A 13585-nucleotide genomic window follows, 5' to 3' on the forward strand; every position below is an offset into this window, starting at 1 on the left:
TTCTTGTTTAAACATCTTGTGCGGTACCCAGATGGTACAGGAGCCATAAGAAGGTGGCTGGCAGGGAGGGGAAAGAAGAGATCACAGGTTGTGCATGTTAGACAGATGAAACTATTATTTTGCAGTAGTGGGACGTGCAGAATTTTCTCTTTGTTAGTGACCTTGAAGAGAGAGTGAGCACTGAACAAAGAAGCTGGGAAGTGGTGTGAATTAGGGATTGTAGTAAATGCTAGGGAGTGTAGCCAGCCTCGGAGGAGTTGATATGGTGTAATGAGGCTTGGCTTGAAAGTGCAAAGCAAGCTACAGAAAAGGTACAAAGAAATTGGTGCAGCTGTGTGCCACTTGAAGGTGGTGTGTTTTGCACCTGAAAGAGCATTTGTCTCCTCTTTTGTCATGCGATTGTCTTTGAGCTCCCCACTAACAGATTGACACTGAAAAGAAGGGGAAGGATTTAGGAAGCAAATGTGAGAAGTTCTTAAAGACTGCATGTATGAGAAAGTGTATCGCCAGTCTAAATCATCCTTCCAAGAAAAGAAGCCAGATTGTCTCTTGGTTGTGGAGTTACTCTTCTTAGTGAAGTCACAACTGGAGTAAGACAACTGGACTTGATTGGCAGGAGAGTTCTGGCAGAGCGTTGGACTCTTTCACAGTAATGAAGTAATCTGTCAATGCTTTTCATAATTATCAAGCAAAAAATCGGCATGTTTTTGTTTTTACTGTCTGCTACAACTAGTGTAAATAGTAATCTGTTGTCATAGTGGAAGTACTGTATGAAATAAATATTTAATCAATAATCACTCTTTTTGTAGAATTACTCCATGTCTGTGTATCTCGTTCGTCAGCTCACTTCAGCTATGCTTTTGCAGAGGTTAAAAATGAAAGGTATCAGAAACCCCGATCATTCCAGAGCGCTAAGTAAGTCAAATTAATTTGCCTGTCTTTACTTTTTGAGGGTGGTTGGTGGCTCTTTAGAACTGGTAATACTTGGGGAATTTGCAGCATTTTGAAAAGAAAGTCCATGCCCAGAGGATCAAAGGTTCCCTTTGCTGTTGCTGAGGCATCGTGGGCTTTTTCAGTGAGGGTCCCTGAGCTGGTAGGGAGACACACCTAGAGATCCCACCTGAGGTGTTCTCATGGAATGCCATGAGCACCGCTTACTGTCGTGGGCTGCGAGATGTCCTAAATATGGGTTCTCTTCACTTGCATGTGATGCTGACTGTCTCGTCTTTGTACCTCACTCACTGATGATGATTTTATTTATCTCTTTGCATGTTGGGTTGAGTTTGCTTTACTAACCGTAGCGCACCCGCTGCACATCAAACGATCTTGTGATGCACGGTGTTTGCCAGTTGCTTATAAATAGTGAAACTATTGTTGTTTGAGATTTGCTATGAACTAGTTTCCCTAGATGCTTAATTTTTCTTTAGATAGCTGGAAATAAAGTACGTGTACTGGCGAATCAAGGTTGGCATTTTAAATAATGATGTCTGTGTATAACTTCTTCATTTATTTTAATAGTTAAAGAAAAACTAACTGCAGATCCTGATAGTGAGATTGCCACAACCAGTCTGCGGGTATCTCTGATGTGTCCTGTAAGTATGGCTGGAAATCACCGTATACAGATTTGGGTATTCGTCTCTAGTTCAGAGTTGGCTGCTTTTAAAAGGCCCAGCTCTAGGAATTCCACTGGCTCTTGGTTTATACTGATTCATTAATATGAAATAGTGGGGAGAATGGTGCATCTACAAGCACCTGACTGTAGCAGGTGGTTCAACCAACTACGGTTTAGAACTGTGAATGCCTCGGTTGTAGTGCAGTCAGAATCAAGTTGCTACTCGTGTGTGTATAGTGAGGCCTTTAGAAGGAGTAATCCTGTGTGTTGAGATGAACTGGGCAGGGTGACAGAATAATTAAAGGGCACAGTGATAAATAAAACTTCAGATCTGCTTATCTTGGTGCTATTGCTTGTACTGCCAGCTACTATAACAAACAAAAAAATTGATCGCTGTGTAACAAGGTACCGCTGCCTTGGCATTTCTCTTCCCAGGTAGAAACTGGCCTTGTGTTAGTGACTGGTCTGTTAAGTCAAATGTTAAAATGGGTATAATGCCACTCTGGAGCTCACAAAAACACTTGAAATACTTGGGTTAAAAGAAAATTATGAAGTGGGTGCTTCACTAGGTCTTTTAATAAAAATAAAATCCTAGAAAGAGCATTGATGCAGGTCCATTAGAAATGCTTCTGACCGTTTTCAGCTCGGTGAAGACTTTGAGGATGGCTTTATTGTTCCTTTAAGTGCACTGTATGTGCTTTGATAGGGTGGATTTGCCTGTGGCGACCTTAGCACTGGGCACCTCTGTAGTGAGAAGAGACAGTTACTTCACTGCCTGCCTCTGATTTCATTGTTAGCCACCCAGGCCTACTTCCCTGTCTTCTGTTCTGATGCTCTTTAAATGTATCTCCTGCAGCTGGGGAAAATGAGACTGACAATCCCATGCCGGGCTGTTACTTGCACACACCTGCAATGTTTTGATGCTGCTCTTTATCTTCAAATGAATGAAAAGAAGCCTACCTGGATCTGCCCTGTCTGTGACAAAAAGGCAGCTTATGAGAGCCTAATATTAGATGGGTAAGAGACTGGCTTTGCAGATTACACAGTTACTTTAAAATTTTTCATGATGTACTCAACAGCTACTTTTGTGCCTTAAGGTTTCACCATTTCATGCTATTTTCTTTGTCAGACTGCTTTAGACTGGGAGGAGCCATTAGACTTCGTTAGTTTCTATTCCCATGTAATGAACTATGTAAGTTTATCCCTAACTGTGTCATCAAACTCTTAAGCCTCTGGAGAAATCCAAATGTGACATCTAAGGATCAGTCTCCCTTTTACACAACCCTATCTCTGAAGCTATTAACTTTAAAATTTAACAACTCATAAACAAGTGTCAAACTTGATTCAAAGGATGATGATTTCTGCTTCTGTGTGGAAATCTATGAACTGCAGTAACGTTGGCGTGGAATATGGGCAGGTTGGGATACTCTTAGGTTTCAATGTCTGTGAAGGTGGTAATTCCAGGCCCTCAGGTAAGATGAACTAGGCAGAGAGTACATGCAGTGGGTCGAAGGTGGTCATAATTAGCTTTTCAACTGTGTCTCCTTTTCCCTTAGAATAAAACATTTCACTTGGAATCCAAAATGAAACCACTCAACTTTTATTTTTCAGGCTCTTTATGGAAATCCTTAATGAATGTTCAGATGTGGATGAGATCAAATTCCAAGAAGATGGCTCCTGGTGCCCCATGAGGCCAAAGAAAGAAGCTGTGAAAGTCTCAAGTCCACAGTGCACCAAAATAGAAAGTACGTACATCTGGGTACTGGCTGCAAACCAACAAGAAGTCTGGGGGCCTCAGTTGTAGCTTGGATAACGTGTCTGGATGTTGACATCTGTTTTGTCCTTTAGACTAAAAAGAAAGGGTTGTATCTCTAGAAGTGTGCATTTTTGGGCTTTGTCTTTGATCTCTATAATAGCAGTTAAGAAAACGAGAGGTTGCTCTTGTTTTAGGTCCTTAAACTGTTAAGTGAATATTAAAGCTTGTGTTTTAATAGTATCAACATATGATACAGAATACTAATAAAACAGCTCTGGGCCATGACGTTCTCCGTAGTGGCCAGGAAGATGAGCTAAAACAGGATTTGAGTTTCTGGTTCTGTTGCAAATAGAAACTGCGGATGTCAACAGTCTTTTAAAAACAGTGATATTTTATTTTCTTATTTAGGTTCCAGTGTTGTTAGCAAACCATGTTCTGTGACGGTGGCCAATGAGGTAAACAAGAAGAAAGTTGACGTTATTGACTTGACAATAGAAAGCTCTTCTGATGAAGAAGAAGATCCTCCTGCCAAAAGGAAGTGCATATTTATGTCTGAAACACAAGGAAGCCCAACCAAAGGGTTTGTCAATTTTAAAGTTAATTGTTATTCTGTAATGTCTCAGATAAACTGATGTGTAGACAAACGGACTTGTAATCTCTCTTCGGGATCCAGCTCCACACTTCCAGAGGAGAATTTCTAGGCCTCTCCTTGCAGAAGGTTGTATTGATACAGTACCTTTGTACAGGCAAAACACTATTAAATAGTTTTACATCTCTCAAAAGACTTGCGCTGACTGTTGCTGTGTTTGCAGGGATATTTCTCAGTAGAAAAGGAAGCTGATTAAGCTAATGGACAGGATTCTCCCGAGAAAGCAGATTATGCCAAGTGGAGGAGCTTTATGCGTTCTTGCTAAGTTAGCATCATCTTAAAGGCTTTTCTCTCGCTGTCTGTTATACCCTTTATCTCATCTGCTCTGGTGCCCAGGAAATTAGGCTGCGTTGTGTGTTTCATCCATCCTGTCAGTCTTGGAAGGGAGGCACTTTGTTGTTTTGTATCAAGGCAAGCTTCTCCTCCATCTCTCTGTTAAACTCTGGAATGTCTTGGATGCTGTTGTTGGCTGTGGTTATCGGGCGGCCCAGCACCTTGGTCAGCACAACTCACGACTTCCCAAGTCCTCTGTCGACTGCTCCGTCTTTGTAGTCATGCCTGACTTCAGCGGCAGGCTTACGCAGCCTCTTCACCGCTGTGCCGTCTTCTCTCTGTCCCAATCTGTGCTACTTGGCTGCAGTTACTGTTTGTGGCTTCCATAAAGTCCTTGCTCTTGGTCCGTAGGGCACAGGAGACCTGCAGGGAGACAGGGGCACTGGTTAGGCTCACCAGCAGTCACTGCTCCATGAAGGTGATTCCAAGCATCAGCTTTTAGTAATGGCTTATTAGTTAGTGTTGCTGCATGCGTGAGGTGTGTGTCTGTGTCTCAGTGTAGTGGCTTATGTCTTGTACTTAATAGTAATAAAAACAAACCCCTTCTGTTCTGCCAGCTCTTGAAGTAATGAGCAGGTGTGCTGTGTCTCTAGTACGCAGGGACGTGTGGTCTTTGGTGAGCAAATAGTTGGTCATCTTCAACAACTTTCAGCAGTGCTACTGAAGTGCTGTTGCTTTTTGTGAGGATTGTGGAGGAGCCCTTCTGCAAGAGACTCTTTTTTCTTACTTTTCTAAGAAAAAATAGCCACAAATACAACTCTTAATGAAGTTTCAGAAGGCACCAAGACTTCCTTCCATGCTCCTGTGTTTGTCTGAGTTGGCTACCTGCAACCATAATTGTAGAAGGACTGAGTTTTCTTGTCTGTCTGTGACCAATGTATTTCCCTTACTGTCTGGGTATGGAAATGGCACGTTTTCATTCTTGAAATCCAAGTCAAAGCCAGGCTTTTGGGGAATAGCTTATCTCCCGGAAACAATGTTGCCTGAATGCTAGTTTTGGCAAAACTGGGGGGTGTCTTCCTATAGGCAGAAGCAACATAGGCTGAAGTATAGGAGGTGCTTGAGAAGGGAGGGTGTGAAATGCAAGCTGCTGAAATCGGAAGTAGCGTAAATGCACCAGCGCAGTGGTCTGGGGAGGAAGATGCGAGTGGGTAACACTCACGGCTGGTGGGAATGATGCGGAGCAGCTGGGAGAGGGACTCCGGGTGTTTCACCTGACTTGGTTTATGAAATGCTTTATGCCTGTGGCTGGTGCCTGAACGCCTGCAGTGTCATCTCTAACGGCGCCGTGAAGTAATCGGGCAGGAGGTGGGGATGCAGAAGGGTTTTAAGTGGTTGCATGCTCCTGGAGAGCTGAACTTAGCTGGGGCTCAGGCTGTGGAGTAAAGACGGGCTTGATATTTAACTCCCACGTGGGTCATCTGTGCTCCAGGAGCTGAATCACGGTCAGTCGCACCCTTGGCGTGGCAGGTTAGCACCGAGGAACAGTTATGTGGCGGAATTGAAGGCTCTCCTCCTGGCTCTGCCTACCTGCACGTCCCTCCCAGGGTGCTCCACAGATGCAGATGTCCATTTCTGTCTCTGAATGGTAGACTGTTATAAATGACTCCAGCACTGTACTTCTGTTTTAATGCCAACTTGCTCTTATGTCACAGCTGCTGTTGAGAGCCAAGATACGGTCATGTTATTATGAAGACTGTTATGAAAGAGGAAATTAGAGTGGAATACTGTGTAGTGAGTAGCCACGCTATAGTTGTGTCGTAACATAGTGACCTTGTATGCACAGCGGTGCATAATTTCTCTTCTGTAACTAACGGCCAGGCTGTTTGTAACTTGCCATGCTGTTTAAAACAGGGTTCTCATGTATCAGCCATCTACTGTCAGAGTGCCCAGCGTGTCAACGGTCGATGCTGCTGCTATTCCTCCTTCATTAACAGACTACCCAGTACCATTCCATCATCCACCAATATCCAGTATTTCATCAGACTTGCCAGGTAGGTGGTGGCTATTTTTCACGTCTATTCTGACAGCCTTATTAATTTGCGGGGTGGGTAAAAATTGGAGAATTGATCAATTTCTTTTTTTTTTTTTTTTTTAATGGAACAAGACTATATGCAGTATTGCCTTGATGTGATGTCTAGACAAGTCCAGTACAGGCTGTCTTTCCGGTTTCAGATTGCACTTCGCAACAGTGATGTGAAAAAACATTGCTTCTGGGGTAGAAATTGGCACTTTGGAATGGCAGCCAGAAACACTTCTCGCTATATTTAGTTAGACTTTGTGTAAACAACCGGTCGTTACGTGTTGTAGATGCAAGGGAGAGTAGCTGCTTATTTAAGTTATAGATGTGTGATGGCACTGACTCATCCCAACACTAGACGTAGAGAGATTCTGCTAGCTGATTCTAGTGGTGCTCTGTCTAGACTGTATGAAAAAGGTTAAGGTGAGCTACAATATGTAAGCTGACCTCTATTGACTTTCTTTACCTAGACATACCCTAAATGCCTATGATGTATTCTTCAACACTGCTGCTAAATATCAGACAAAAGGTGGGGATACTGATTGTTTTCTATCCTGGCTCCTTGAAAAGAACGCTGTATATAGGGACTCTGGGGGTTCTCTTTGCCGGCTGTAACGAACCCAGAGCCCAGGAAATGGCGACTTGTGGTGACAGGTGTCACACTGGCCTCCTGTACTTCCCTCTTCCCCCCTTCATTGCCTGTCTCCATTTCTCCCCTGCAACATCTCTGGGTTTTTTCCTCTTCTTTCAGCACCAGTTTGGCAATGGGATGGATATCATTCCCCTTGTTTCTCTGTCCATTTTGGTTCCCTTACTGCTCCCTCCCTCCACTTCTCTCTTGGTAAGAAACCTGTTGTCTTCCCAAATTGCATAGGAGAGTAAGCTGGGAGAATGGAGGTCTAGAACTGTTATCCATCTCTATCAGCTGAAGCTGTAGAACGTGCAAGAACGAAAGAAGCTCTCAATTCTGTAAAAGCAGCTGAGCTTAAATCTCCTTCAAAATTTTTCTCTAATGGAGAAGAGGAAGGAGAGATGCCACTGGCCAGAACAGATCTGGAGGTGAGGGAAGAGGGAGGGAGTAAGTTTACCATTTCTTTCTGTTGACATAGCAAACACAAGGCCAATATTTAGAAACCAAACAAACAAAAAAAAGGCTGTAATTTCTCATTGGTTTCCTAATTTTAAACATCTTGCCCTAAATGCTTCCACACTAATGGTGTATAAGACGGACGCTAGTTGTCACTGCTCTTAGAGGATATACGTTGAACTACTTGTAGTTTCCTCTTCTTCATTCCTTTTATTTGTCTAGACACAAAACGGGGATGATATTAGGAATGTTTCCTTATTGGCTGCCCATGGGTGGAGGAAGAGACCTGCTGCTTGTTTTTGGACTTGTGCATGTTGTGACTTTACTTCATTCCAGCATCTTTAATGTGATGACACTCTTCATGTCCCAGTTTGGCCAAGTCAGGTACAATATGCAGTGAAACTTGCATTATGAACCAACAGCTCCAAATGGCAACCTCCATCTAAGCAACCGCATTGAACCACCCTGCAATATCCAGTGAATAATAAATCATTATGTCATTCTCATTCTTAAAAAGAGCCACTTGTACTAGATAACGCGTTTTGCTGCTGCCTGAAGTAGTCGTTGAGAGTGCTGTCACAGTGGTATATTCCATTTAGAAACTGTGTAACAATTGCAAAATCTGTTCTACGACCACAAAAAAATTCCTTAAATTTGTTGTGTATGAATGAAAGAAAGACTCGTCGATTTATTATCCTTCTCTTCTTTCTAGGTCTGGACTTTCTTTCACTAATCCCAGTTGATTCACAGGTATGTTTCTAAACTGCTACGGGGTTAACTTCTAAGTCTGCTTTTTGTGACGTACTGCTCGAGTAACTGTCCGGATGCTGTCCCCATCCATGCCGTGTTTGCAGTCCACTTGCTTAGACCTAACCACAGACCAGGAAAATCCGTTTGCCCACCAAGAGGTGGTGATGAAGATGCATTAAGGGAGGATTCGGTTTAGCCTTACTGGGATAAATCCAGGCATGGAAACTCGCTCTTTATCGATCGTTTGCCTGCCTTAAAGCAGATACTCGCGCAGCACTGATGTGATTACACCCATCGTGTACTTCACGCTCTTAGCACGCACTGTGCATCCGTAGGCCAGATTAAGCTCTGCAAATATACTTCACTGATTGCTGTTTCTGTTGGTTTTGATGTTAGTAGGAGATTAAGTTTTCAAGAAAATGTCTTCATTAATTTGCTGGGCGCATGACTGAACACTTTTATAAAAAGTCCCTCCACGTAACACCTAAACCCCATTGGCTTTGGATTATATGGAAATTTGGTAGGTCAACAGTAACTAGGTGGTGCTTTTCCTTTTTCCTAGAAACTTAAAACTTTACAGAGTCAGGGAGGATGATTCTTACAGTAACTTAGATTCTTACACAGACAGACTACAGCCTTGAAATGTGGGGGAATATTGGCTCCCTAGCTAAGACAAGAGGATCTGAAGCAGATCCTCTGCTCTGTCTTTCTGTCACTAGAAGACAACAGTAATAGGACTCTACTGTAAAGCTGACTTTCTGATGCCTTTAAAAACAAAGGATGAACTTCCTCCTTTTCTTTCCACTTACCGCATCTTGCAATACTCTGTGCCTGACCTTGAGATCTGAACTGCCAAAAGTGGGAATAACAGAAGTTTGTTCATGTGGGAGACTGGAAGCAGGTATGCTGCTGTGAAGGGTCCACTTTGGACAGTTCAAACAGTTCAGGCTCAGTTCCAAACATATGCCCGAGATTGGAATCCGCAGGGTAAGAGAAAGTAAGACGTGTTGGAAAAAATGTGTGTGTGGGGAGGTGTCTTATATTATCCTCTTCTTTGACACCTGGCAGCCTTGTTCTGTTCCTAAATGCTTCAAATGTTTAGCTCTGCTTTGAATCATAGAATCGTTTAGGTTGGAAAAGACCTTTAAGATCATCCAGTCCAACCATTAACCTACACTACCAAGTCCACACTAAACCAGTCAAGGGCAGACTAGACTAAACCGTGTCCCGAAGTGCCACATCTACCCATTTTTTTGAATACTTCCAGGGATGGTGACTCCACCACCTCTCTGGGCAAGGCTTGTCTTCTGCTTCAGGAAATTGAAATCAGCTTAGTAATTTTTCTTAATCAGACTTGATCAGGGCTCATTTATCACTGCTAAAATGTTTGGAGACCTGCATGTATCATTGCGGGTATATGCTGTGAGAATGCTGATGAGTACAGCTGCTGCTGTTTGAGGGGATGGAATTATTCTAACCTCTGTTGAAGTAGCCAAAAGTGTTCCGCTGCCTTTCACGATGAAAGGAGCCTGAAATACACAGTTGTGCCCAGTAGCTATGGGCAGTGAACATTTGCCAAATGCAAAGGTGGTTGGTTTTTTTTTTTTTTGTGATTATCATGTGGTCATGAGTGTTTCTTAATGTGCTAGTAAATGCTCAAGCTAACCAGTTAGTAAGGACAAATAAAAAACCAGGGAGGATGAGGGAGAAGGGCTCGTGGCTACCATCTCTGCTTGCTTACTTGCCGGTTTGCAGAACTCTGGTTCTTGCTCTGCATGTGTCGAGGTTCTGCTAGTAACGTGTTTTGTGCTTGTTGTAGGGAAGATGTATCTTCAGAGCATACATTTCCCTTGTGCAGTTAGTCTCTTCATTCTTCATTGTTTGTTTCAAGCAGTACTGTCCTCCTATGTTTTTGGATAGTCTCACCTCAACCTTAACAAGCAGCACGCCTGGCAGCATCATCACATCGACCAGTCACCACGAGAGCAGCACGCACGTTAGCTCCTCCAGCAGGAGCGAGACGGGAGTGATAACCAGCAGCGGAGGCAGCGCTCCCGACATCATCTCACTGGACTGAAACAAGGGGCAGCACGGGACTCCAGGAGAATTGCACAGAGCTGCTGCTTGTATCTTGGGAACTTCAGCATCTCGGAAGTTATTCTGATATTTATTGAAAGGATTTGCCTTCTGGAAAACGGAGTCAATTCATCTACACTAGGAACAGAAGTGATAGTCTTTTGTTTTTTGGGGTGGTTTGGTTTTTTTTTTTTCTTCCCCCCTTGCTCATTAAATGCTGGTATAGAAAAGGCCCCTTCAGAACATGCTTTTATGCTTTTGGCTTGTTCTGGGGAAACTGACTTTTTGTTGCTGGGTGGATTCCACAAATGGTTTTTAATTTTGTTGTAAAACACAGCAATAATGTAAAAACAAACAAAAACTTTTTTAATAAAAAAAGGCACTTAACCACTCTAGAACAAAAACGACCTGGACAAAGGTGCAGAAGTGTATGTATTGGTCAATTTTTAATATTTTCACTGGGGCCTGGAATAAACTTCATTTCAGACAATGAAGCTCTGTGAAATAGCCATGACTTGTGTTGTATGTCTCTTGTTCCCCACTTCCCTTACCTGGGGATGTAAGGGAAGCCTCTGTAAATGTTTGGTTTGGGGTTTTTTTCTGTGTTTTTCACAAATGCAACAAAATCCTAAGCTGTGGCTTCTTCCTCTTAATACTCTTTGGGCTGGGGAGAGGACAAACTATCTATGCAAACCCTGCATCACACAAGCTCTGTGCCGTCAGGTCAGAATTGGGACACCTCCCCACCACCAAAACCTCCAAACTATGCAGAGTTGAGCTACAGTTGAATTTCTGGTTTGATAACTTTAAGGGGGGGGGGGGGGGGGGGCGCGGGGGGGGAAAGCACCTTTAAGCTCAAATTTAGATTATAAAGTCCTTGGTGGCCCTCTTTGAAAGTGCCACCCCTCACCAGATGGTGAAGTGCATGCTTTCTGTGGCAGCTGTAAGGAGACAAAACAGGAATTCCTTTCTCCAGTGCAGGATTGTTTTCTAGGATCTCTCACTCGTGGCTTCTGTCGCTTCAGTAATGGCTGTATTCTGCTTGGGAATACCGCGCTCCCACTTGCCACGGGGGAGGCTCGGCTTTTTGGAAGAGGAAAAGCTGTAGCCGCGTGGTGTTCCCACCTAACTGGAATTACGTGTTTGGGGCTCAATGATGCTTTGTCCCCTGTTACGTGGCCTCCTAATCACGGCTTTTCTAATTTGACGGGAATAACTTCCTCCTGGTTTACTCCTCTGATGAATCTGCTGCTTTCTTGTGTGTGTGCAGCATCTCCCCATGCTCCTCTAAGGATAACCTCAGCAGTACTGTATGTGGAAGAGGTCACAGTCCAGGAAAACCAAGTCATTTCCATAAAGCTGGAATAGTGGTATTGTCTATATATGTTGACAGAGCAGCTTTTCCAAGTGTTGTGTTTCTGTTGAGTAACTGTATTTGAGATTATTCCTTCCCTAATTACCAGCTTTCACTTTTTCCTAATTTTGTGTTCCTTTTTTCTTATTTCTGTAGTCAGATGTCTGGTGCTTTTTGCCTTCCGTTACTGTTACAGTATTTGAACAAAGTACGTGGATAAGAAATATTGAAGCAGGATGTATTGTAACTCTCGTCTGCCCTGTACTCCCACCTTTAATGCTGCATTACTATTCCTCATTGCCTTTTTTGTATGATCACAGTACTCTTCAGTTTACATGTTGGTCTTAATATCGCATCCAATCTTTCTTCTCCTTTCCTTATCTGTTGAATTTTTTGTATCTGTTGAGGATCAGTTTTTAGCATGATTTTATTTCCAAAAAAGCCATGCTACTCATGAATTTTTTTTTTGTTTTTCCTAATGGCCTGCAACAGATCAGTGCTTTCTGCATCACAATTGCACAGTGACGTGAACTGTAAATAGAGCGTGGAGAGAGGTTCCGGAGTCATTCTGAATAAAGTGTTTAAAACTGGTACCCGTTGCTGAAGATGCTGTTTGTACTCTTAACGTCAAACTGAAGCGTGACTCGGGCAATTGCTGAAATGCCTGAAGGGATGTCAACATCTCACCTGTACGCCAGGAAAGTTAAGTAAGGGTGAGTGCCATTTTTTAGGACACGTGCTCTAAACCCTTCACAGTATTATAAAATATGTCTGGAATTTTGTTATGTTCATTGCTGTGCCCTGTTAGTAGTTACTTATCCAGGCTGAGGTAGGGTTGTGTTCTCCAGCTGTTCTGAGCAGGAGTTTTGCAGCTGCATTTAACCTTTAAACCTTCTAGACCCATGACAGCAATGTCAAAAGCAGACTTCAGGCAGTTGGGCCTTACCCCTTTAGGAGAAGGCTAGGTTGTCAGCAGCTGTGGCGTGGGGTAGGGGTTCAGGTGAAGGATGCAGTTTTCCTGCAATGCTGAGGTACACCCAGTAGGTAATTACTAGGCTTGTGTAATGCCCAAGTCCTTTAATTCACTTGAGTTTGTGGATGATGCGTTATCGAGGGGTTGGACGCAGTCGTGTCACCCATTCGTCTACGCCTTCCTCCACAAGACAACAAAGGATTTACGTAAGCGGCGGTGGATGGAGAGGGGGCCTGTGCCGCTCTAGCCCTGCTCTGAGCAAACCTGCCCATTGTAGCTAGATGAGGTTTTGGTTTATTTTTCCTTCAAGTTGTAAAATGCATCGGAATGTCTATCTGAGAACTAACGCGAGAAAAATCTTGAGGAAAAGGTTAGATGGCTTCTTACCTCTTTGTTTCTGCTGTGGAAGTATCTGGTTACTGCTTTGAGTGGACTGTATCAAAGAGACCTTCAAACCAACTGCAGAAGGAAAGTAAAGCCGGTGAGACTGACACGCAGTCCCTCTACCGTGCAGATAACCAGCATGCAACAAAAGCCGTGCTGGAAGAGCGAGCCCCTTTTTTTTTCCCCCCACCCATCCACTTGCTACATCTTTTTCTGCATTTTCTGGAAGTGAGCTAGCTGCTAAAATAAGAGTTACAGAAAGGCTATACTTACCCACCTGAAGACTATTAGCCTGAGCTGGCTTCTGATTTTCATACTCCCAGGTCAGATAAAGCTGTCTGAAACAGCTGTGAGCCACACAGGCAGGACTTTGCTGCCCCACAATACAGCACCAGCCCCAGCAGGTTCTGCACCTGTCCAGCAGCAAGAATTCCTGAATTTCCAACATTTGTGGGGACTTTCTGTATCTGCCTTTAAATCTAGGTGCTGGATGCTAGAAAGCTTACCTGTAACTGCAAGCCTTTTGCTGTCAGTCTTCAAGAGTTGCAGAGGATTTGAGGTTGGAAATGAAAGAATGCATCTTCTGGCTGA

At 43.4% G+C, this 13585-nt stretch overlaps 1 protein-coding gene across 6 annotated transcripts in view; it reads left to right on the forward strand.

Annotated features, from left to right (window-relative positions):
- Positions 1 to 13585, forward strand: part of PIAS2 (protein inhibitor of activated STAT 2) — a 34018-nt gene that overhangs the window by 20007 nt on the left and 426 nt on the right. The window contains exons 7-15 of one of the 6 annotated variants that reach the window (XR_012831876.1): positions 810 to 915; positions 1519 to 1592; positions 2469 to 2629; positions 3224 to 3357; positions 3777 to 3948; positions 6205 to 6344; positions 8170 to 8207; positions 12130 to 12350; positions 13478 to 13491. Coding sequence is in view for 4 of the 6 variants with exons in the window: in XM_075727022.1 (XP_075583137.1) it covers positions 810 to 915; positions 1519 to 1592; positions 2469 to 2629; positions 3224 to 3357; positions 3777 to 3948; positions 6205 to 6344; positions 8170 to 8207; positions 10099 to 10284 (1011 nt within the window). In the remaining 2 variants the exon portion in view is untranslated. Of the gene's footprint in view, positions 1 to 809; positions 916 to 1518; positions 1593 to 2468; positions 2630 to 3223; positions 3358 to 3776; positions 3949 to 6204; positions 6345 to 8169; positions 8208 to 10098; positions 11111 to 12129; positions 12351 to 13477; positions 13492 to 13585 lie in introns of those variants that run through there. The other 5 variants (XR_012831875.1, XM_075727022.1, XM_075727021.1 and 2 more) reach the window with 5 other exon arrangements.

Source organism: Pelecanus crispus, chromosome Z (genome assembly GCF_030463565.1).
Source record: "Pelecanus crispus isolate bPelCri1 chromosome Z, bPelCri1.pri, whole genome shotgun sequence".
In the NCBI taxonomy this organism is placed as follows: Eukaryota; Metazoa; Chordata; class Aves; order Pelecaniformes; family Pelecanidae; genus Pelecanus; species Pelecanus crispus.